The sequence below is a fragment of the Parasteatoda tepidariorum genome, chromosome 6 (genome assembly GCF_982258835.1).
Source record: "Parasteatoda tepidariorum strain Cologne lab strain chromosome 6, Ptep-v5.0, whole genome shotgun sequence".
In the NCBI taxonomy this organism is placed as follows: Eukaryota; Metazoa; Arthropoda; class Arachnida; order Araneae; family Theridiidae; genus Parasteatoda; species Parasteatoda tepidariorum.
Genome location: NC_141760.1, coordinates 21,744,328 through 21,771,069, shown reverse-complemented (window position 1 = coordinate 21,771,069; position 26,742 = coordinate 21,744,328). Strand labels below are relative to the sequence as shown.

The following is a 26,742-nucleotide window of genomic DNA, read 5'->3' as shown; positions in this document are numbered from 1 at the left end:
TACCACTGGCAAAATATCTTTTTAAACTACGGAAAATCCGTAATGGAAGTTTTATTAAAACTGCACCAATAAGTACCTTTTCACTATTAACTTTGCTTTTTAGTACAAAGATTATTTTATTTCAATGCATTTTAGAAGCATCATTGGCTTCAATAATATTACTGTAATTTTTTACGTTTTTCCTTATCGAATCAGTACTACTTTTCTATTAATTTTGCCTTTCAAAACAGAACTATTTTTTTAAAAATTTTAATTACAGTTGATTTATAATTATTTACGTATAAAGAAATACGTTTTAGAAGATTTGTGAAAAATAAAATAAATACGTGGCTTTAGATAACTTTAGGAATACTAATTTGGAGACGTAGTCCTCCCGTGCTTGAGTTTATCTGACAAAGCGAAGAATTAATAATTCAGTACTAAAGTACGTACATTAAACTCTTTGTGTTTATTGTGCACTGTGATGTTATCCTTAAAATATTTGATAGTATGAAATATTCAATATTTTAAATTAAAACAATAACGAACCGAAGACAGAAATCCGAATCCGCCAAAAAAAAGGTATGTTTATTCAGAAAAAGTACGTTTTTGTACCTGATTTCGTAACTTAATATATCGTATGCACTTATTAATTAGCATATATGAGGTCACCCCCCCCCCCCCCAGCCATTGAGTCCTAAAACGTGAAAATCGGATAATCTGATCAAAAATTATTCAGGGTCCGTTTTTTTGCGCACTACAGATTAGGATTTGCAAATTAATACTCAGCTAGCTTTTTGTTTTAGCTTTTAATAATTCGATATTTTACATAATTTATTAATTAGTTAACTCTTTAACGGACCCTTTATTTCTAGTAAAGGTAAATTAAAGTATTTTCGGAATTGAAATTGTTTTAAGAACAGTAATTGATATAAAAAAGAAAAAAACTCATTTAGTTTATAAAAATGCCATTTTCTTGGTGGTAAATATATTTAATATGATCTATTAGGAACTTACTGACTTTTATTTTTCTTTATTTATAAAGTAAATTCCTTAAATGCTACAAACTTCAAAAGGAATTATGTATTTTATAACTTTTATACGTTTTTTAAAAGTGACAAATGGTTACCAATTTTATTCAAACTCACTTCAAGAAAGCTGAAGTTATTGAAAAATGGAAACCTAAATTAAAAGTGGTAAAACGTGATGGTAAGTATACTTACCACGGTCTTCAAAAGGGTTAAAACTTAATTCAAACAGTGAGGAGTAATTTTGAAATTAATTTTATTTATAGTGCTTCATCAAAATTTATTAAAAAAAAAAACTAAGCACGTCTTCTATTAAGGCTATGATGCTCTCCTTTCCCAAGGGTAAAAATTGACTTCCAATTTTTTTCCAACATAGGGCTTATAATTTTCTGATTATTTATCTGAATTACATAACAAAACTGGCTCTGGATAATTATTCTAATGTCAACAACAAATGCATGGATTCTGACGAATAGATGTTGATTGTCTGAATAAAAACAATAATCTGTCAATTTTGAATTAATATTTAACTGTAAGTTATCTAATTTTTTGATAAATTGGATTTTAAATAAAAATTTAAATAGTATTATTTGATTTCTAAAGCATCCAATCTAATTTTTTTCTGAAAGTTATTACTAAATTTGAATATGTAAGATGCAACATATCCACTGAATAAGCATATATAAAACTCTATAGGAAAGCTATAATTGAAAAACAATAAAAGAACATTTTAATTTTATTTTTTAAAAAAATACGATACAAACGTATAAAATGCATACAATACGATATTGTTTGAATTGAGATTGAAATAATTTGAGATAGTGCCCGAACGAAAATGATATAAAATACGAGAACCAAACAACTTAACATTCTTATATACAAAAAAAAATTAAAGCTAAGCTATTTTCTAAAGAAAAGAGGGAAATAACAATTAAAAAAAATCGATAAATTTGTTGATACTAATAATTACTAAATAAAAAATAAAAAGAGCAACTTATGACAGTCAATATTATCAAACTGTTTCAAAATAAAAATTAAATATTATGTGCAAAACAAGATCTCAAGTAATACAGTTGATTTATAAACAATATATGAAATAGTTACAATGAAATTTCCTAAATTTTATTTCGAGGAAGAATGGAAAATGACTGTGAAGTTTATTTTAATATTGTAAAAAGTCATGCAACATATATATATATATATACAAGCAAAAAAATTTCCTAAATTAAAAAAAAAGACATTTAGATATCAATGACAAAATTGATTCAGACAACATAAAAGTATTAAACTATCTAAAATAATCGCTACGAAATTTCTTAAATTTGGTAGATATTTCAAATTATTAATTTTCAAATCTCAAATATAAATTTTCAGTTTCCAAATTAGGTAAAAAATAAAAAATAATGGTAATTATAAACAAAAACCAAATTAAAAAAGGAACAAAAGGAACAAATATTTTACAGATAAAGATAAAGTGGTTCCATCATATTTAAGAGGTTTAAAAAATATGCAGGATGTTCCGTATCCCCTCTTTTATTGATTTTTAGAAACATTGTAACTGTATGTACAACAGCGAAATCTGCCAAATCACTAATGAGAAAAGCGGAATGCGAAACATCTAACTAGTTTGTTTGCTTGATGAAACTTGGAAGTGTGCTTCTTTTAATCATCTTTTAATTACACTATGATCAATTAGGTTTTGATATTTTTAGTCTCGCCTTCCTCAGCAATTAAATTTCGATAGCAATTTTTTTCTTTATTCTGGTTTAAATACTAACTTCCTGCTCCTAAGGAACGAATTTTTTTAAAAATTTCATTTTCAATACAAAATAAAATTATGTATACGTCAGGGCGGTCTTTACAGAATACTTTATGCATCATTTTTGAGTTTCCATATAGTTCCTTATTTGTAAAGGTTTCAATTGCTATCTTTCAAAGAATTTGAATTGTTCTAAAGTTATGAGTAGAAATTATTTCGTGGCGATTCCCAGGATATTTGGTCTAAAATACACCATAAGTGCCGACAAGTAGCTGACTTCAACGTGAACATCTTTGAAACCTGCTTTCTTTATATATTCTGCTGATGTCCGATTGGGATTGCATCCTGCAAGATAGAGCCTCCAAATAGGTGCCACATAATTCTGAATGAAATATCCTGCTTGATTCTTTGGATAGGCAACGTGTTCCAGGAAAAGATATTTTCCATTCTAGGAAGGAAAAAAATAGAACATTATATAAATATATGTACAAGGTGCAACAGAATAGAATTTACCACCCAAACATAGGGGCATCATTCGTAAAATCCATTTCACCGAAAATCCATTTTTACCATAAAATATCGTACCGTAATTTTTAAAGATATGTCAGATGTTTTATCCCCTAACATAATATGGTAAAAATGGATTTTAATTCAAAAAGTACCCAGGTGCCGGTACTAAATATGAAAACTGGCTGTAAAAATGTGTTAATCACGGCTCAGTTGCTAATTTTGTAAATTGAAAATGCACTCCGTGTGCTCTAAAATTCGTGCTTATGGAAAAGCTGTAATGATCTCCTGAACTTTCAGGTTCTTATTTTCACGGGACCTGAATTTAGTTATCAAATGTTTCATTCGAGTTCAAGTCAATTCCATATTATTTTTTTTTTATTTACGACCGGGAGCATTTAAATGTAATATTGTTTCATCATTAACCATTATTTCATATTTTCTTCCATGAGGAATGAATTTTATGTTAGTAGATAAAAAAGAAAATTGTGTTGCTTTATGTGTACAAGAACTCAAGTCTTAAATTTAATTAGTTGAAAGTGGTATAAAATACTTGAATTTTACACAAGAGTTCTGGGAGAGGTTAGGACAAGTTTGCTGTTGTTGTTGCGTTGTGGCTTGTTCCTTACTGTCCAGCTACAAATTAGACCATGTCCAGGAAGTTGTGAATCCTCAAAAAGTATTGATTAAAAAAAATCCTCAAAAGTATCCCCCAGTAAGTAAAAAAGCCAGCCAAGGCTCAATGGCCACTCCATTACGCTCAGCTAAAATCTTCAAGCACAGGAACTAAGTCAGTCTTTTGCCTTCGGGTAATCCGGTGCTCTTGATCCTGAGAAGCTGTCCACCACTTCCTTCAGCCAGCCGACCGGACTGTGTAGGGGTCAGGGAACTGGCCTTGCATCAGGAAGGTTTCGGGTTCGAATCTCAGGCAAGGCATGAATGCTGTTTCATTTTCTGTACTATCTGTCCTTAGTATGGGAGCAACGGTGGCTGACCTAATGTGTAGCCCCTGAAAGAGTTGCCAAAATATCTGCCTCTGTAAATGCCCGAATTATCGAAATGCTAACACAGGTGGGTATTAGAAATAAGAATAATAATAATAAAAAAAACTTCCTTTAACCTAGTGGTAAAATTTCTTCAGTTTCGAAATGAATCCTGCAGCGTTTACCACATTTTGAGAGATGCTTCAGAAGAAATGCTATACACTAATAATATCAATAATTTCTTTTATAGTTCAGAATTTCCAATTTTCGAAAAAGTAGCCGCATGCTTTTTATAGTAGCCACTATAAAATTACTACTGGCCAAAGGCCAGTAACGAAATTGAATTTTTTTTCCTATATAGGGGGCTATGCATTTTTAGAATCGTTCTACACTGTAATAAATTCCGGATATGCATCATTCGTAAAATCCTTTTTTACCGTAAACCATAATTTTTAAACCATAATTTTTACTGTAATATTTATTTAATTAGAGTGATTCAGAGATTTATACGTTAATTATTACTGTGAAAATTACAGTATATAAGATTTTTTTGTTCCGTAAGATAATCCAGTAAAATTGGATTTTATGGTAAAAAGTATCAGTACCTTGAGTGCCGGTACTTTTTGCTGTAATTTTTAGCGGAATTTTTTACAGTCCACGAAATTGGTAGAAAAAAGTCTTCGCGCTTAAACGGAGAACAAACAAATACTTAAGCAAGAAAAAAACAAGAACGTGCATAGTTTGAATAAACATACATATTTGGTGACAGACTAGGATACTGGACCATGTAATCATGTTAGGTACCCGCAAATCAGAAAATGTTGTTTAAGTAGTTGAGTCACGAGAGCGATCGAACACGTGTTCTCTTTAATACTAATATTTCACCTTTCGCATTTTTTCAAATTATAAATTTTGCAGTTCGGTGAGAATAAATTTTCTTTTAGTATCTAAACTGAAAACATTAAACTGTAACTGTATACCCTTTCGGTTTTCTTTAAATGTTAGTTCAAGCCATCGGTCATTATTGGACTTGCATATAAATTATATGCACACAAACATATCATACTATAAACTATGAATAAATTTATGCATTATAGAAATTTCGTTATTCTAAAAATTTAAGAAGCATCATGTAATAATTCTTGGAGAGTAATTTTATGTTATAAAATAAGGAATAAGTTTATCTAAAATAATTAGGACCTACACTAAGCATTCACTTCCTCGCCAAATGCGATAAATTCATTAACTCGGTGAGAAAAATTGCATTTTGGCAAAAGTATCGACGAATGATTTTTTTATACCGAAAAAAAAAAAAAATATATATATATTCCTTTAATCCTTTCAAAAAATCAAATAAAATAAAAGGTAAAAAAGAGTTTTTTTGAACAAATCCCGTATTTTTTTATTCAATTACAGTAATTTTCGTTCGATACGTCGAATAACCAGTTAGAATTATAATAAATCCAGATAATGAAAGCATAAGCGATAACTGTAATTGCGTAAGCATGAGACAAACTATCGTATATTATCGGATTGTCGGATATCGTTGCCGGATATAGCGTGATGAAATTCTTCCCTTCAGTTTGGGTCAATAAAACAGATTAAGTGGTAGCATAATATTATCATCCAACTATTTTGCAAAAATATATTTTCTCGTGAAAATAATCTATTAATAACGTGACAACAACATTATGTTACTTCAGGTTTATTCTTATATTACTGCCTCTAGTCTAAGAATCAATAAAAAATTAATCCCAACCTATTCCTATTATTCTCCCCCTAACAGCAAATGGAGTCTTGAATTTGTATTTTATAAAATAATTCAATTTATACTAAATTTGTATTTTGATTTAAAGTTTTTTACGGTAAAAAATTTACCATAATTTTTTTAAAATTTTTACCTTTGGCTAAGAATTTTGAAAATTGGCTAATACTTTTGATATTTATCTAAGTTATTGACTAATAATAAGTCCTTATCGGGGGTCTTGAATAATGCTTACCGGCTTCAAAACTCTTTTGACTTCTTTCAAGGCATTTTCGACATTCTTAACCGAGCACAAAACGTGGGTACTGACAACAACATCAAATGTATCATCAGGAATTTCTGACATATCTTCAGCTGGCTTTAGGATTGTTTTTTTGTAGTTCACCTGCGGGTAGTTCTTCTTATTTTTGTTAAATACTTCAAGAAAGGAAGGGTTAACATCGAGGACAGTGAGATTGGAATTTTCTGGATAAAACTGCAAGTTTGCACCAGGTCCGATTCCAATTTCTAATATTTCCAGAGGGATGGATTTTTTTCTGTCAGGAAGGTTCTCCTCCAAAATTCTAAAAATCTTCTTCCTTAGGGGTAGGATTTGTGGATAAAATAGTATTTTGACTATATTAGAGTAGAAAAAAGAGAACCAAGCATAGTTATATTTCTGGCTGAAAAGGAGCAGTATCACCAATGGCAGTAGAATTGAAAGAGATGCGGCCCACCACAGACTTGTTAAGAAAATGTAAAAGAAAATTTCAATCATTTTGACGAAACCTGAAAAAAGAACGCACTTATTACTTATTCATGTTTCAGAAAAATATCATATGCAAATTTATTTCTGAAAATTGGGTACTTGCAACTCACAAACTGAACTGAAGAAATGAAGCGATTCTGCCTAACCATGTGATTTAAATCAGATTTAATTGGATTCCTGTAAATGACGCCACGCGTGTGTCGAAACTGATTGGTTTATGAATCTACAAATAGCATGCCTTATCTACGATGACGTCATTTGCACGATTTCAATTATCTCCTTTTATTTATGCATATAAAAATAATTTAAAAATGATGACCGGACAGCGTATTCTCATTCGACTTATAAATCACATGGTTTGACCCAGTTTTCACACATAAAGCTCCAGATTTCTTTGGTTGTTAACAACATAAAATTTGTAAAAGTTTACCAGGAAATTATTTATTTTACACTTTGTTTACACACACTTAAAAAAAATACAAAGTGTTGTTCATTGAAGGAACGGAATATTACCTTATTGTAACATTTTATGATATAGTTATTCAGTCGCCGTTTTCACATTTATTAAGACGTAATCAGGTACTTTTACTTCAAGGAAAAGAAGATCACAGATACCCACACATGTGACCTATGACGCCAGCGCCAGCTGATCGTGTACAAGCAAAATGGCGTATTAAAGTTGAGTTAAGTTTCGCCCCATAAGTTAGAACGTTAATTAGCGTGAAGTTAATTAAATACAACGCCGTATCGCACATCAAATTTACTAAAATATAATAATGTCTTGCTTACGTCTTTTGCTTAACTTAGATTTATATATTTCACTAGAAACGTGATAAATCTCTGTTTTATGAATCTGGCGACTTTTAAGCCTAATTAGTTTGTTTACGTTCTATATGGATTCTTGCCTGTCTTTGTATCAAGTAAGAAATATATAGTGAGAGAACTGAAATATTTGTGAAAGAATCTAGAATGTGTCACCTAAGAGAATTGATACCTGACGGACTTGGCTTACTTAAAATAAAATAGAAAGAACAGTTGCTAACGTAAGCAAATGCCAGGTTTCAACAACCAATCAGGATTGAGATACCCGCACTACGTAACTTGCAGGTATCCTATTAATTACATTTCTACTTTACTAAGATTCAAAATCTTTAGGTTAACTTAAAGTGAAACTCTGTGCAGCTAATTTGAAATAATGAATGCAAACTAACTATTAAAATTTCTAAAGCAAATTTTACTATTATACTGTGCTTAATTTTTAGACTTTATTTAGCTCTAAGTAATCTCTTACTCTGTAAAATATTCCAGATCAAATTATGTTATTAAGTACCGGGACTCAGGGTGCCGGTACTTTTTACCGAAAAATTCATTTTTAACGGATTATCTTAAGGAACAAAAAATGTGATGCTCATTAATTTTTAAAGAAATAATTACCGTAAAATCACCGAACCACTCGAACAGAATAAGTATCATTGTGAAAATTACCGTACAATGTTTTATGATAAAAATGTATTTAACGTTAAAATGGATTTTAAAGATGATGCACCAAAAGTGCCGGTACTTTATACTAACGTTTGACAGGGAATTTTTACAGTGTAGTCGAAAAATATTTAACATAATTCTTATAGTAAACAAAAATTAAATCAAAACTTTCCAAAATAAATAAATTAGTTAATTAATAACTAAGTAAGTAAATAAAAAAAATGAATAAACAAACAAAAATATTTAAAAAAATAATTTTTTTAAGATGAGGTTGTCATTGTAATCAAATAAAATGATAAAATTTAAATTCTATCGAAACGAAACCGGAAACTAAGCCTTTGGTATCATTTCTGTACTGATGCAATATAAATTTTTTGGATTTTTTTATCGAATAAATTTTTATTGCGAATGATAGCGAAGAAAGTGATGAGCGACACGAATAGAAAGCCGAGCTCTCCTGTATTATAAAAATATATTCCATATCAACCATTTTCTTTAAAAATTATAAAATAATTTTTTTAATAGTTGAAACAGTTAATTTTTTCCCGACTTTTCAAGTTAATTAAGAGCTGTACGTTAATTAATACAATTAATGTGGAATTAATACAATTCATTAGTGGAATTAAATACAATTCATTTGTATGCCTTAAATCAGGGGTGTCAAACTCGCAGCCCGCGAGTCGCATGCGGCCCGAGATGAACATTTTTGCGGCCCAGTCAATATATCCGACGCAAAGTAAAAATAAAATGGAAAGGTGATTTAAGAAGGAAACTTGCATATGAAATTATACTAATAAACTTTATTTATAAACTATACGGATCATGTTAAATTGTACAAAAATGTAAAATTCGAATTGGCTTGCCTCACCTGCCATTCCAGGGATACTGCATCGTATCAAAAATAAGCAGAAAAATTTTCAAATCTTAAAACAGAATTTGAAACAAGGTTTAAAGATTTTAATTCTTTGGAAGACAAATTTTGTTTGTTTTTGTCGATTCTCTCAATAAATATAGACTCAGTACCCAGTAATATGCAAATGGAAGTAATTGAGATTCAGTGCGACTCAAATTTGAAGGCAAAATTCATTGAAGTGGGTATGCTTGAATTTTACAAATATTTCCCGGCAAGGTTTGAAAATACTTGAAAATTTGCATACGAAATTATTTCATGCTTGGAAGTACTTATTCAGTGAGAGCAATTATTTTCTGCTATGAATGGAAATAAATCTCCTGTCCGAAACCGTATTAATAACGCTCAGATTGGGTCAATATTGAAAGTCTCGGCCAATAAAATTTCTTCCGAAATAAGAAAGATAGTAACAGAGAAGAGATGTCAAGTATCAAACAATAATTTAACTTTATATATGTTTATTACAATGTACTATTAAAAATAAAAATATTTGTTTCTATGAACATTGATTTTTTTTGCGGCCCACCTAAAGTTAAGCATTGTTTATTTGGCCCAAGTTAGCTTTTGAGTTTGACATCCCTGCCTTAAATGTTCAACTGAAACCATAAAGATAGCAATTAAGAGCATCGATATCGGTAATAAGATCGAAAGTAATTCATGGATCTTGGTTTCAAGATATTGATATTATTGTTTTAATTTTTTCAACAAGTAATTATTATTAATAATGAATCATAATTAAAAATTAATAGTTGTTATTAATAGTAATTAATAGACTTCACTCAGAAAGAATTCATTTTTGTTACCGATACTTCAACTTAATTAAGAGATGTGCAATTAAATACAATTCATTTGAACATCTTAAATGTTCAACTGAAACCATAGTGATAGCAATCTAGCGTATATATAAATAGAATATTTATTAATAATAAACAGTAATTTTAAATAAATAGTAATTAATAATGAATAATAATTAATAGTTGTTATTAATAGTTATTAATAAAGTTTCGCTCAGAAAGCATCACCAAAAGCAATTTTTTGTAGGATATCATTTTTAAAATTTTATTAAATTATAAGTATATATAATTATTATACTTCTCAACTTTCTTTAAATAATTAATTTTTAAAATATTAAAACTTTTTTTTAATTTTAAATTAAAATTTTTTGAGTTTGAATTCTAAGCACGGGATACTTATAACATATTACTGCTCATTGTATGCTGATACTTATAACAATTTAATAAAAGTTAATTTTTATTAAATATTTTTTAAAAAAAAGACTTCGTTTGAATTGTATTTTTAATGTCCTAATATCTTTCCTGTTATGCTAATTGTGTTCCAAAATGTTGATAAAAATGTTCATTTATTGATACAACTAATAATCGACATTGATCAAAAAAGCTTTTCGTGAAAACAATTTGTTTTGTTTGAAAATGTGAAGAAATCTTGCAACTCTCATGAAATTCAACTTTAAGAAAAAAAATGACTTTGAATCGATAATTTATAAATACTTAATACCTAATACAAATAGCATCGAATTTAGAAGGATAATTGAAAAATTATCCTTCTAAAAAAGTAAAAACGAAATTTTTTTTTTAATTCTTTTTCAAAAAAAAAAAAAACTTAGTTATTTATTATGTAAATTATACAAATACCAAACATAAAATATAGTATAAGTAAATATTATTTATCGATGAGTTTTACATTAGGTAAGAATTTATTAAAGAATCAACATGCAATATTAATTTATCAAATTATATTTTTTCAAAATAATTTTTTAGAATTATACCAAAATACCATGTCCACTAAAGTTCTAAGATAATTCTAATAAATTCTAATTAACTATAAGATTCCACTTAAATTTAATACATATAAACCGAAATAAAAAATAATTTTTAAAAATGTAATTAATAATTAGAAAAATTATTTTCATAAGTAAAGAATATAATTTCAAATTGATGCGATGGGCTAGTAAATAATAAAAATAAATATCTAGAACAGCATAAAAAGCAATGGTACTCACTTTTATGCTATAGTGTTTATATTAAATTGTCGTTTAACGATTAAACTTAAAATAATGTGAACCTGATTTTATATAAATTTATTCCAAGTAAAAATAATACTAATATATTCTATCTACTAGAAATACAACCAGGAATTTCCAAGGATTTCTAGAATTAGAACTTTTCCAGAAAACCTTGAGAGAAGTTACGTTAGGAGGCAGAGTCGTAAACATCATCATCATTTCTCAAATTGCCGCAGGTTATAAGAAGAAAAAAAGGTGATCCCGAACAGAATTTTCTCTGACCAATCCCTCTTTAAGAGTAAATACACGATTAAGTATTGATTTTAAGCAACTGAATTAATTAAACACTCAACGGCCAGGCAGAAAGCTACACGTGAGTTGAAAACACGTTTATTTAATGAAGTTTTAATGATGAATGCTGTTTAAATTCGAATTTAAAAATTAAGTATTATAAATCACTAGGATGAAATGGTGAATGTATCAATAATTTGATTTTAAGTTTTGAATTGCGAACCATATGTAGAGAATTATTGTAACTGTCTTACTCATGAATAACTCGGCCAATTTCACTAAATTTTTTTTATTATCGGCAATTAAAAAAAAGGAAGATTAATGAGGTTTAATGAAGTTTTAATGATGAACGCTGTTTAAATTCGAATTTAAAAATTAAGTAGCCACTTGGATGAAATGGTGAATGTATCAATAATTTAATTTTAAGTTTTGAATTGTGAACCATATGTAGAGAATTATTGTAACTGTCGTACTCAAGAATAACTCGACAGATTTCACACAATTTTTTTTTATCGGCTCTCAAAAAATGTGCAGATATTTTTGCTGAAGCGGTAAGTCTTTAAATGACTCTGATATGTCTACAAAAAATCTGCATATAATTTAAAGAAATAATCAAATCTTCAAAATAATTCTATGAACGAAAAATCTGCATATAATTAAAAGAAAATGATAGTTTGTCAAAATATCTTAAATTTTCTAAAGAAAGTCTACAGAAAATACCATTTTCGGAAAAAAATCGAAAGGTTATTTTCAGTGTTTTGCTCATTCAAATCTTTTCTGCCATCACTGAAATCTGCAGATATATGAAAGGCAGTATCCGAGAAAATCCGAGCAGAAATATGAAAGGCAGTATTTACGATGCACATATAGGGTGTCCCATAATGACCACCCTTTACTTATATTTTTATGATTTTTATCAAGAATTAAGATTAAAGGTATACACGATATTATTGATCACCGGAAGCATAATTTACAATATACAAGGTGTCCGGTAATAATCAACTTTAACATATATTTTTCATGATTCTTGTGAAAAATAAAAAATTAAAAAGTATACATGTTGAATTTGCGAGGAATATATAGGGTGTCCCGTAGATTTATTATTTAGGGTTCCTCAGCCGGAAAAAATTGGAAACCGCTGATCTAGAGAGAAGTTCTTTATCATTAAGAGAGTATGGCTTTATTTACTGAAATTTCCTTGCTGAACAATGCGCTGTACTACACAATTAATAACAAAACAACATATAGGTTGTTTTACACTATACTCTGAATCACCACGCCATATACATTTTCTTTCTGAAAGCTTGTATCTAAAAACATTTAGTAGAATAAAATAAATGTACTAATTACAAATGATGTTAATATACTATTTACAAATGTGTCGTCAGGAAATGATACTGAGACAAGAAGATTGAGTTGGTCCATTCTCAGGCCTAAGTGAAAACAACTGGTTTATAAAATCTATTAATATACTGGTGAACTTCACGGCAGATTCCGCTTGCGCAACAGTAAATTCAACGTAAATTATAATCACGGAAAGAAGATTCTCGAACCTTTATTTGGCTTCGATATGGGTTACGCGAAGTACAAGGCAAACGAAAAACATTCCGTTCTGGAACATTCCGTCCCGTTCTTTAAGACCCAAGTGAGATTGCAACATAACTTAATTAATTTGAAAGAAATATACTTTGTAAGAATCAGTCCTTTTTATTTTTACGTTTTTGACTGTTGATATTCTTGATATTTTTCATTCTTATTCTTTTTTTTTTTAAATACTCTTTATTGATATCAAGTGTTTCCTTTCAGGGATTTAATAAAAAGAAAAGCATTCAGTAAACAAATTATTTTTCAAAATAACTTTGGAAATCTCTGATTCGGTTTAAAGCGAGACTTTTGGATAATTAATTAAAATTTTTAGAATAAAATGCTGGTTTTAATAAAATTAAAAACCGACTAAAAGATTGCGAATTCGTAAATTTGACAACGGTTATTTTCGAAATATTCATAATTTAAAAAAAAATCCTCCTGAGCCATAAAAATAACTATTAGTAAAGAATAATATATTGATATCTACAGAGTATAAAAAATATTATACTCTATTCTCTTAAATATTACTCTTTTAATAAATTCTTTTTAAAAACGCACTTTTCTTTAATCGAAAAATCGTAAGAATTTTTTCCTAATTTGATAAAAATTAGTTCAATTAATTAGAGCTCACTCCTAGTAAAATCACCATTTATAATCTATGAAACGAGCTGTTAAACGAATTGAACAAATTACATTTCATTCAAATTAATGAATTACAACTTATCAAAATAAGTTCTTTCAAGTTTCGAAAGACGAATTTAAAAAAAGAAACTTAAATAAATAAGAAAGTCTAGCTAATATTAATTGTGCATGCAACCTATTTAAATAAATAATTACGAAATGATCAGGAAAAATTGAATTTGATTTAAATGTCTTCGATGAAAATTTTGAGATTCAATTTCATGAACGTATTTGATAGATATTATTGTTCTGTGATAATTATAATTTTTTTTATAAGAAATATTTTAGGGACCATATCAACTGTAATTTAAAGTTACTAAAAGTTTACTTTGTCATGTTTTCTCTTTAAAGGAAAGGAAAGTAACTTTTCATTCCAAATTTAAAGTATTTGAAGCAAAAAAACGTTAGATCATCAATTTGGGGGAGGAGTTATTTGTTTTTTTTTATTTGTCAGTGAGAATGTCATCTTACGTATCCAATTAACGTTTAATTTAATAAGATAAAACTGCTGTTTTCCTTTAATGATTCTAAAAATATGCTAAAAGAAAGGCATCAGAACGCATGAATTGCGTAGCATTACGAAGGTAATTCCGTTCTGAAAATGGCGAAAAAACTCCAATATCAAAAAAGCAGTGGTTTAATGGATGATATAAAGCAAAGTTTTACTTGGTACAATGTAAAAAATTCTGAATCAAATTTCAGTATAAAGTACCAGCACTTTACATCATCCGTAAAATCCAATTTACATTAAAATCCAATTTTATCAAAAATATTATAACATTTTTTTCACTCTAATATTTATTTAATTAGAGTGATTCAGTGATTTTACGGTAATTAATTAGTACTGTAAAATTTGCTATGTGTGCAGATACTTTTTACTGTAATTTGATTCGATAGAGTAACGTGACAAAATTCCAAAGCTTGCGTTGTTGTATCCTTCAAATAAATGAAATGTACAACAAAAATTATTTTAACGCATTTATCAATAAAAAAACATTAATTAACGTGTTTTTTAAACAAATAAGCCATGAATATTAATACTTAATTTTGTTTTTTATCAATATTTTTTGATTAAAATAATATTCCTTGAACTTATTTACGATAAATTTGCAATCTGTGCAGTTAAGAGCATTGCTTATGAACATGTGATTCGCATAGTGTATAAAAACATTCATAAAAATATTTTTGTTATAGCGAAATTTTAAATGGCTAGCATACACAAAATAACGAAATAATAAATTTACACATATAGTTAAACGACGCTTGATACACTGCAAAAAATCCTGAAAAAATTTACAGTTTTTAACAGGCAGCTGGGTCGGTTGTACTAAACTGTAAAATTAACGAAGTAAATCCGTAGCCTAAACGGTTTTATATAGTAAGAAAACAAGTTATTTCAGTATAAATTACAAAGAAAATCCATAAACTAGTAATAATATAAATTTACTCAAAAATAATTTAAATATAATTTAAATAAAATTTAAATAAAGTTGTGTGTTTACAGAGCAGCACTTCATCAGGGGACACACTGTCTGTAAACACACAGGAGCCTTTCTGTTCTTAGTGGCAAAGCCAAAACTAACAGTGCCCCGAGACCCCTAATGAAAATACAAGCATAAAGAATAATAATAATTACTACATCAAATAAATATTTACCATTATAACATTCATATAAATTTGAAATATAATCACCTTTACTGAAACAAATATACAAGACACTTAGAAGACATCAAAAAAACCGCCCCCAAAGCACATATAAATATTCAAAACAGTTACAATTAGTAAAAATGAAAAAGAAATTCCTTATATATTCCAAATCAGCTCAAAAAATAATGTGCTGACACCTAGTTAAAAATCAACAAATTAAAGAATATAAATAGAATCCAAGTGCTGCCATCTGTCTAAAAAATCCCAACAGAATATTTTGAAAAAGAAAAAGAAAACATAATCCCAAGAAATTTTGTAAATGAAAACAAAATCCCAATAAATAACAAGATGAAAACCAAATAGTTCACCGTCTAAGCCTGTTTAGACGGGCTTCAATATCGGCCAAGTTAATAGGATTTTTTTTAAATTTCTTTAATCAAAACATCAAAATTATTAAAGTTAAAAGGAAATTTATTTTTCTTTAAACTGTTTTTTAATACCTCAATAGCGGTCAAAAAATCTATACGGTTATTACAAATGAATTTGAATCTCAATATTTGACCAAATACAATGTTCTTGAAAATTTTATAATAAAGGTTGGAATAAAAATGCGTAAGGTTAATAACATTAAAATTGAAAGCCTTCCTTTTATCATAAACCCCTATGAGATTATTGTTATCAGAAATATTTATATCAAAATCTAAAAAATAAGCAAGAGAGTCTTGTGAATTGGTTTTAATTAAACTCAGTTCTTCAGGATAAATATTATTAATCAAATCAAAATCACAACAATCGAAGATGATTAAATCATCAATAAACCTGAAACCTTTTAAAAAATTATTCTGTAAAAATTTATGTTCATAAAAGTGAAGGAAAATATTAGCGAATGCACTTGAATAACTATTACCCATAGAAATACCCTTAATTTGCCTGTAAAAACTAATACCGTTAAAAAGGTAATTTTCAAAAATGTTGATATTGCATAAATTAATCCAGTCTTCTTTGTCAATACCTTCATTAATCAAATAATGTTCAAAAATTTCAATACGAATATTTTTTAAATTATTGTGAGGTAAAAAGATTTTCAAAATCGCAGGTAAGAATTGTATTAACACGAGTGTTGTTTAAATATTTAATAACTTCTTGGTTGTTATTAATGATAAAATGTTTATCATTAGAAGTAATTTTGTTTAAAATAATTTTCAAGTATTTAAAAAATCGTTTACCAAAAACAGAATTATAACACCCTGTGCAGCATGTAACAAAGAAAATCCATAATCAGACTGTTTTCTAGGGCCGGGATAGCCTGGTTGGCAGAGCGCTGAGCTCATGTTCGTGCGAACGGCAGTCCAGCAGTAGAGTGAAAGTAGAAGTAAGTATAAAAAATAATCTAATTCGTCGAAGAAAAGGTATGCTTAATCAGAGAAAGTACGTTATAGTGTCTGATTTAGTAACTTAAAATATCATCTGTAGGGGAGAGTGGGGTCAATTGTAACATTTTTTACTTAACTATTTTTAACTAACAAAAAATCCAATATATTATCAGTATTAATTGACAGACGAGTAAAGTAGACTATTCTCTACTAGAAAAAAAAATAAATACCTTATTTTAAATGTTATTATATTAGTAATTAACAATTTTCGACAGTCGTGCACTTGTTACAATTGTCCCCACTTACGGGGTCAATTGTAACAGTTCATAAATTCAACTAAAACATAGTTAATTATACATATTATCATAGTTGTGATATATTTTTTTATTGATCAAAATAGTAGTGATATTTTAGGAGTAAAAATAATAATGAGCAGAGACCTAAAGGGTTAAACTTTTAACTTTAAGGGGTTAAAAATTTTAATTTATGCTGTGAAAGGTGACAAATAAAATAATGCACATGCAACATAATATAAATGATATAGGAAACTATTGGTGGTTCTTAAAGAGTTAAGTAATTGTTTGTAAGCATAAGATTATTTATTTTCAGCTGTTGCAATCGTCCCTTTACTTATTATTACAATTGTCCCCAAGACGCCATTTCAGCTTCATTTGTTAAAAACAATGCTAGTTAATTAACTAAACTAATTTTTTTTTCTGAAATGTTAATTAAGGTGTCCACTTACATATTCGGTTAATAATTTTTATTTATTTAAACAAAATTACTTTTTTATAATATAATATTCTAATACCAAAAAAATTACTTGCGTAGCGTGAAAATATCTTTTGTGATGTAACTCTTTCAAAAGTACCTAGAAATGGTTGTCAGCAGGGGTGTACATGTAGATTTATTAAATACACCTTATGCGCCACCTAAGAACCAAATCTAAAACCCGACACTCGAAATTTTTGCTCTGTTACAATCGTACCCTGTTACAATTGACCCCACTCTCCCCTACTAATTACTTAGCATACACCACCTCGAAAGTCCTAGAACGTGAGGATATGTTTATTAGATCAAAAATTAATCAGGGTGATCCTTTTCTTTTTTTGCCCACCGTTTAGCAAATCTAATTGTGATTCTCATTGACTTCAACCCTGTGTGATACATATTTAAATAACTATTACCTAATCAAATATATTAACCAAATATTCTTGAAAAATTACTTATCCTAAAATTGTTTGTTATGAAACCAGATCTAAAAAGTTTATTGTGCATTGGTTATTCAATACATTTATCAATTTTATTTAAACTCTATAAATTATATTTCCAAACCGCAAACAGTAAAATGTTGTGACCTTATAACCAAATAAAACTAAAACAACGCATTAATTATAATATCCTTGAAATCTTTCGCAAACACGTTAATGATTTTCTTTACTGATTAAATTAACAGTATTTATTTAGCGCACGTAAATTTAAAAATGATAAAATCTATCACCAAAAAGATTTTATGTTAAGAATTACGAAATATTATGAAAAATTAAAAAACAAAATTCTTGTGAGGGGAGGTAAGAAGAACTTTAGAACATTTTAAATTCCTTGGAATTATTAATGTCGTTTGGATAGAAGTAAAAACATGTAATTGTTTGTCCAAAGAAAGAACTGTATATAACTTAAAGACAATCTTTATACTATTTATTTTAAGAAATAAAGAGTTTTCATCGTTTTACTATTAATAATCTTAAAGTAGGTTTTATGCCAGACAGTTAAATTTGCAGTCCTTGTGCAACATATAGTTTAGTTAGGAAATTGTTTCCGGTGTATATACAGAAGTGGAAAATGATTAAATAATCCGAATTCAAAACTTAAAAGAGCTATTATTGAAAATGGTTATGATGGAAGCATATTTCTTTATTAAAGAATTTATTTATTTTGATTTGAAAAGCGTGATAATGAATACTAATGGAATATCTTACAAATGTTTGTTCTTTTCATAATTTTTTTAATCGTATTGTTATTAGAAATATATTTTGCCAGCCGAGGATGGTGACTGGTGCACTCGTTAAATCTGTTTCGTCACAAAGTCTTCCATGTTCCCATAAAAAAAATTAAACCTCTGGGGGTACTGGATTGGAGATTGATCGTTTTCTGGTTCAGGTCAAAATTAAGATTTGTGAATGAATGAATGGATGTATGAATGGGTCTGCCCAATAAATGGGTGGGACATATGGGTGTGGCAGAAGTCAAGTTCTTGGACATAGATGGCGCCACAGGAAAACGAGAGCAATCGCACCCTCAGTGCCTTAATGGACTACGACAACAACAGGAAGAAAAATATTTTTTCCTTTAAAAATACTGTTTCATTGGCATTTTACTAGAAATAATTTCATAAAGACAACCGTAAGGTTAAATAAATTATATGTTAGATATAAATACAATCAGTAGATATAAATACAATCAGAAGTTTCTAAACTTATCACTGGTCATAAAAAGTATTAATTCGCGAATCCTTGGGTCCGGGGAATCACCATTTGCGAATCGCTGCTCTATACATTAAAAGAATCATAACAGCCGTCACCATCATTGCTGCTTTGATTATTCAATTTTACTTTACAGTTTTTTTTTTTTCAGTGAAAAACTATGAGACTTGTAAACTTGAAAATACGAAGACGTATACAAAAATATACAAAAAGATAGATGGAGTAAAATATTTTAGCATTCGATCATAAGTTTGAAAATTATCAACTTTTAAACTTAGTAAAAAGTGCTACGCCGGTTGCTTTGTAGCCCAGAAATCGGCCAATTTTATTTGAGAACTTATAACTGAATTTTTTTTCAAAATTACAGTTTTTTTGAAAGATATTGTAAGTTTAAGTGTTTTTCGCTAAATTTTCCTCACTTTATCCATAATTGTAACGAAAACAAAGAAGCTTGCAAAGAATCTCTTGGGAGTCTTATCTTAAAATATTGCTCTTTTTGATTATAGTCAAGCAAAAAAAATATATAAATACAATAAATAAATAAATAAAAAAGAAGCACAAGGTAGCTATACAATTTTTTTTAAACTCCCTTAACCATAAAAATTAAAAATTGTTAGGATGATAATTACCAAACAAATAGTACCAAACGATAAATAATAGAGACATTTGTTTTCAAAACAATAGTATCAAGAATAATAATTTAAAATAATCTTTATTATATAAAACGCTAATACGTACGTATGTATGTATGTATGTATGTATCAATAAAACCGATGGTATTTCTTTACTCGCGCTGGCAATAGTTTTCATTTTTAATTGATTGGATTCGGCGCGCAAGAGCACGTAGTGAGCATCATATGGCTAATCCATGTTATATAAAACGCTAATACGTTTTAATTGATAGGCTTCGGCGCGCAAGAGCACGTAGTGAGCAAAATTAAGGTTTAGAATTGCTTCGGAGAAATTTGAATTGTTAACAATGACTTAAACAAAAAGTTTTATTTTAACTGATAAATACTATATTAAAATTTTAACTTTTTCTATGACTATACTCATTTTCTTACTCTTTGTTTTTTATACATTTTATATTTTTGTGATAAAATAAAAAACTTATAGTTGTTCTGCCTCTGAACACTTATGAGAATTCACAAAATGATGGGCTTCATCAACAATCAAAAATATATACATTTATTTTACAAATCCCATATTATTAAGGTGGCGCCCTTCAGAGAATTAAAAATACAAAATTATCTTCATCAAAGCCGATGCTTTACATCCGGCGTTCAGTGGCAGACTACTATTTCATATTGTTTTACAACACATGGCCTTAGCCCTTTTGTGGGAAAGACTTTAAAACAAAACTTACAACAGTTACTTTTCTCAACAACTGAAATTTAGAATAGTGTGATTAAGAAAAATATGTGAACTGTTTGCAATTTCAAATTAATATTGAAATGTACAGGTTTAGAATTTTCTACAGTGAAAAGTTTTCGGAACTTCAGTGTTCAAAAAAGTATACAAAAGCTAGACGTTAAGAACGTATCCAATGAGCGAGTAAAGCGAGCATCGGATTGCGAAGCCATCCGAAATGAACTGCGAAAGCAGTTCCGGGGGTTGGCGAGCACCAGCGAGCAGGGGACGGAGCCTCCTAGTTAAATATTTAAAATTTGTGATAAAAACAGAATTTTCAGCAAGAAGACTGAGAAAATATAGCAGACGAAAAATATATTGACCTTTTAAAATAATTTATTGTGATTGCATAACCAGTTTGGAAAATATACTAAAGATTTCTGAAACGAAAACCCATCAAATTTTTCAATAAAAGTTCTTCATCGAGTTAATTAAGTAAATTTAGAAAAAAGAAACAATCAGAATTAGGAAGAAGTAAGAGAAATTATATTCTTTTTTAAAATCAGAAGTTTTATTAAAAAATTTATCTAATACGAAATAAAAGCTTTTGAATTAAAAAAATTTTTTTCTCTTAAAGTTTGTACAACTCTTAATTTCTTATAATTAATTGTAAAAAAAGACAAGTTTTTTTAAATTTTATTTATACAATAATTTTTTGACAGGAATTAAAATTTCGCTGTTATTATTGAGTTTAGTTTTAAAATAAAAAGTTACGGGAAAGCAAAAAGTTTTTAATGCATTTTTTTTCAAATTAATTTAAACCAACTTTAAAATTAAGCTCTGCATACCAATTTTTTCTTTCATATCGGTATATAGCTATTGATGCGTCCGTAATCACATTTTCCAAAGTTGTTTTTCCCTAAAACAATGATCTTTTAAAGTTTTTACAACTTTTAAATTATTTTTTAAAATAATTCAGGACTTAAAATTGTCTATACATGTTTAATTCTGTTAATAAATAATAATTCAAAGCAGGAAATAGCGTGCATTTTTTTGTGCATTTTTGAAATCGTTTTATAACTTTAAAGTTACTTTATCTTTGTCTCTTAAAGTTGGCACAACTCTTAATTAAATATACTTAAAGGGTATGCAACTTACAAGTCATATTTTCAAAATGATTCTATATCTACAAATGCTATTATTTCTCTATGTTTTTGTTTTCACTTAACAAATCATAATTTAAAGTTAATAGACGCAGTGCAATCTTTTGAGTAAACGATGCCATAGATTTCATATTTTTAGAATCGTTTTGTAACTTAACAATTTAATTTATTACTCTAAAAAATATTATTGTGAAACATAATTATATTTTATGCATCACTATCATTTCACTATTTATATGTTTAAAAATGAATTTTTTAAGTTATTTAAAGTTTAAAATATAATTTTGAAATATTTTTAATCAAATTCGAGATAGTGAGTTTGCGAGTTTGCATTAGCTCTAATATTTGAGGATAACAGGCAAAACCTATTATTACTTTTGTGTTATGGTAAAAATTTATCCCTATATAATATGAGGTTTCAGCTTTCCATTATTCAATATCAGATCAGTTTTTTAATATGAGTCAGCTTTCTACAACTCAATGAGAAAACAAGACATTTATTTACGCAGTTGTGGTTGAGTTCGCAATCATATTTGCAAATTTATTATAATTTTACAATTGTAGTTATATACTATGATATAAAAAAAGTCTGGTTTTAAATATTCCTCTGTAGTTATAAAAATGAGTATTTCTTAAGTATCACGAAACTTTCCTAAATATGTTAAAACGTTAATAGTGCTCATTTCCTAAAAATCTAATTCAAACTTTCCAGCAACTTTTGACAGCTTTAGCTATTTAAAGAATGTTTTGATACAGATAGAATACATACTTCAAATCAAATATGAGTTGAAATTGATAAAATTAAAATAGTTAAACTAGATTGTAGAAGTCATCGTTGTTTGTTATTAAATGACATCGTTACTGTGAATTACCGAAATAGGTGGTTGTTGACTTTGACCGGTAAATGTTGACAAACACACAGTCGCTTTGGTAAATGTCCGAAATATATACTAGTGCCAATGGCCGTTATTTATTTGCCCGGTATACTCTACACTGATGTTTTTTTTCTTCTTTTTTCTAAATGTTTTTTTTTTGAAGTTACGTGCCATTGCCCGAGCCGCGATGGCTCAGGAGATAGAGCGTTTGTCTTCCAATGAGGCGAACCGGGTTCGAATCCCAGAAATGGCTGGTTGATACGAATCCGTATCCGGCTTGCACCGACAGCAGTGCTGACAAAAAATATCCTCAGTGGTAGACGGTAGAGGGACATTGGGTTGTTAGAGTCCCCTTGCCGTCAGGCTAACCGTGGGAGGTACTCGTGGTCTTCCTCTCCATGTAACGCAAATGCGGGCTAGTTCCAGCAAAAAGGCAAATTTCTCCCAATACTCGATCCAGGAGTTCCCTTGTCTTCTGGATTGGGTTCAAAATTACAAGGTTACGGAGTTGAACATTAACAGTCGTAAACCCATGAAATTGGGTCAGCTGTTCAACGACGGTTATAAAATTAAATAAAAGTGCCATTGACCAGTATGCATTTAACCGGTACTACGAACACTGATGTTTATCCTAATCTATCCTCAGCAGATTTTAAAATATCGAAATATCGAATATCAAACCGGATATAACAAATATTTTAGACATTCACGAAAGCGACTATGTGATTGTTGACATTCACAGGTGAAAGTCGGCATTGTCTTGATTTCGGTCATTCACAGTAATAACATCATTGTTTTTTCTCTCTCTTAAATGTCGATATTTTTCACAAAAAAAAAAATATTTTTTGTTCAAAACATATAATTACTAAGGTTTTATGTAAGAACATTTTGTTAGCATGTTAATCCTAACGAAATGGTCGATTACATGGATTCAAAAAAATAATCATCCGAAATTGAAATAAAGAATTTAAACTTAAGAGCATATAATTACTAAGGTTTTATGCAAGAACATTATGTTAAAATGTTTATCCTAACGAAATGGTCGATTACCTGGATTTGAAAAATAATCATCCGAAATTGAAATAAAGAATTTAAACTTAAGAACACATAATTACTAAGGTTTTATGCAAGAACATTTTGTTAACATGTTAATCCTAACGAAATGGTCGATTACCTGGATTCGAAAAAATAATCATCCGAAGTTGAAATAAAGAATTTAAACTTAAGAACATATAATTACTAAGGTTTTATGTAAGAACATTTTGTTAACCTGTTAATCCTTACGAAATGGTCGATTACCTGGATTTGAAAAATAATCATCCGAAATTGAAATAAAGAATTTAAACTTAAGAACATATAATTACTAAGGTTTTATGCAAGAACACTTTGTTAACATGTTAATCCTAACGAAATGGTCGATTACCTGGATTCGAAAAATAATCATCCGAAATTGAAATAAAGAATTTAAACTTAAGAACATAGAATGCGCTACTCAAATGAGAAGTGATTTAACTCGTTTACGAATCTATCCACAATTCAAATAGGGATAAGTTCTAATCAAATAGGGATTTCAAATAGAGAACGGTCTCTTCTCGGATGGTGTTTTTTCCCTACAAGTTTAACAGTTCATAATTCTTGAACTAATCATCGAATGTTTTTTTTTATTCCTTTTTACTTCCTGTAAATGTTAATACACATCTTTTTATTTTTTATTTTATAACCGTCGTTGTACAGCCAGCCCAATTTTTTGGGTTTACGACCTTTAATATTCCGTAACTCCGCAGCCTTGTAATTTTGAACCCAATCCAGAAGACAAGGGAACTCCTGGATCAAGTATTGGGAGAAATTTGCCTTTGTGAGGGACGTTTTGATGGAACTAACTCGCATTTGCGGTACATGGAGAGGGAAAGCACGAAAACCTCCGACGGTTAGCCTGACGACAAGTGGTCTCTAACCCATGATCCGTCTACCTCTGAGGATATTTTATGTCAGCACTTTGGACTGTGCAAGCCGGATGCGGAATTCGTATCAACTAGTCATCACTGGGATTCGAACCCGGTTGACCTCATTCGACGGCGAACGCTCCATCCCTCAAGCCATCGCGGCTCTAATACACATCTTTGTAGTTTCAAGCATCTAAGTCTAATAATTTTTGTATAACAAAAAAAAATTTAACGTTAAATTAAACGCACGAAAAGCTGCTGCGGACTTGATGATTTTTTAATATCAAGAGAAAGTTGATGTACTTTCAATAAAAATAAATCAACTTACATTATTAAGATAATAGTAAGAACAATTATTTATATTGCTATCAAAAGCTTATAATTCTCTTAAAGTTTCGTTCGTAAGAACAATTATTTATATTGCTATCAAAAGTTAATAATTTTTCTTAAAAGTTTCGTGTAGATGATTTTCTAACAAATTTTGCATACTTATTAACTGGCGCAACAGTATAAAAAAAACTAAAAGATTTTATTCATCTCTAAAAGAGTTATAAAAATGGGTCTAGGATCTGTTTAATTAAAATAATATTTATTGAAATAATAAAAAATACAAAATATTAAAACAGTTTTGAATATTACCAAACAAGATATTTTATATTTATAACTTTAATCATTATAAAATTTCAATAGTACTGAATTACTTCGTTTAATCTTACATACCTTTTGCATGCAATGCTATATTTAAATGAAAAAAAAAACATTTTAGGAAAGCATATTAGTAAGATATTTTAAATTATTATTGTACTATAAATGTAAGTTATTTGTAAAAGTTTAGATTGCTGTTGAATTATTTAGTCTATTCTATTTTATCCGAAAACAGATATCTCTCGCTTTTTTTCTCTAAATTTTATGAATCTGCAAAAAAGATAAATAAAAGGAACCATTTTAAAAAATTACTATAACTGCGAATAAATAAAATATTTATTTTACTATAACTATTAGTCTTCTTTTTTAATAAAACTTTAGATAGCTGATAATATTTTTAGTCTATCTTATTTTATTTAAAAAATAGATAGCTCCTGCTTCCTTCTCCAAATCTTATGAGTTTGCTAAAAAAGATAAATTAAAAGGGACCTATTTAAGAAATTGTCATTAGTACGATTAAATAAAATAATTATTTTATCATAAATATTAGTTATTTGTGAAAGTTTAGAATCAATATTTCCTGTAAACACAGACAGTTCTTCGTTACTTTCCCAAATATTTTAAGTTGGTAAAAAAGATAAATGAAAGTATCTGGTTTAAGATACTATTATTAGTACGATTAAGTTAAATAATTGTTTTACTGTAAATATTAATTATTTACAAAAGTTCAGATTGTCGATGAAATTTTTAGTCTATTTTATTTTATCCAAACACAGATAGATCTTCCTTGAATTTTATGAGTAGGCAAAAAAGATAAGTAAAAGGGACCGTTTTAAGAATCTATTACTAATAAGATTAAATAGAACAATTATTTTACTATAAAGAATAATTATTTGTAAACGTTCATACAGCTGGTGAATTCTTAAGTTCATTTTATCTAAAAATAAATAGCTCTTGCTTCTTTTCTCAAATTTTATAAGTTGGTAAAAAAGATAAATTAAAAGAGACCTTTTTAAGATACTGTTATTAGTACGATTAAATTAAATAATTGTTTTACTATAAATACTAATTATTTGTGACAGTTCAGATTTCTGATGAATATTTTTTATTTTATTTTATGTTATCTAAAAACAGATAGCTCATGCGTCCTTCCTTGAATTTTATAAGTTAGTAAAAAAGATAAATGACAGGGATCGTTTTAAGAATCTATTATTACTGAGATTAAATTAAATAATTGTTTTACTATGAATAATAATTATCCGTTACATTTTATGTAGATGGGGAATGTTTTAGTCTATTTTATTTTATCTTAAAACAGATAGCTTATACTTCCTTCCTCAAATTTTATAAGTCGGTTTGACAAAGCACTTTACTTACAAAAATTATACGGTATTCAATATCCATTTGTATCCAAGAAAAATTACGATTCCAAATGCTTACTAAAATAGTTTGTGTTTAAATGCATTCACTACTTAGAGAAATGTAATCAACAGTCATTTATAGTTTAAAATAATTTTTTT

At 28.3% G+C, this 26,742-nt stretch overlaps 1 protein-coding gene across 3 annotated transcripts; it reads right to left on the bottom strand.

Annotated features, from left to right (window-relative positions):
- Positions 1-1,725: 1,725 nt before the first annotated feature.
- Positions 1,726-26,742, bottom strand: LOC107440582 (thiol S-methyltransferase TMT1A). 3 transcript variants are annotated; one of them, XM_087165527.1, is made up of 3 exons: positions 26,600-26,742; positions 6,257-6,789; positions 1,726-3,214 (listed from the first exon to the last, which is right to left on the bottom strand). In XM_087165527.1, the coding sequence occupies exons 2-3, from the start codon at positions 6,776-6,778 to the stop codon at positions 2,978-2,980; spliced, it is 759 nt and encodes a 252-aa protein (XP_087021653.1). In that variant the 5' UTR covers positions 6,779-6,789; positions 26,600-26,742; the 3' UTR covers positions 1,726-2,977. The 3 variants fall into 3 exon arrangements, with proteins under 3 accessions (XP_087021653.1, XP_087021652.1, XP_015909039.2); XM_087165526.1 differs by lacking the exon at positions 26,600-26,742 and adding an exon at positions 15,436-15,574; XM_016053553.4 differs by lacking the exon at positions 26,600-26,742 and adding an exon at positions 11,182-11,223.

Excerpts from the sequence above, each read along its gene's own strand:
- LOC107440582 (XM_087165527.1), bottom strand. The coding sequence starts at position 6,778 with ATGATTGAAATTTTCTTTTACATTTTCTTAACAAGTCTGTGGTGGGCC. Across the intron at positions 3,215-6,256 it reads TCAAAAGAGTTTTGAAGCCG|AATGGAAAATATCTTTTCCT; the intron begins GTAAGCATTATT and ends TTTCCTTCCTAG.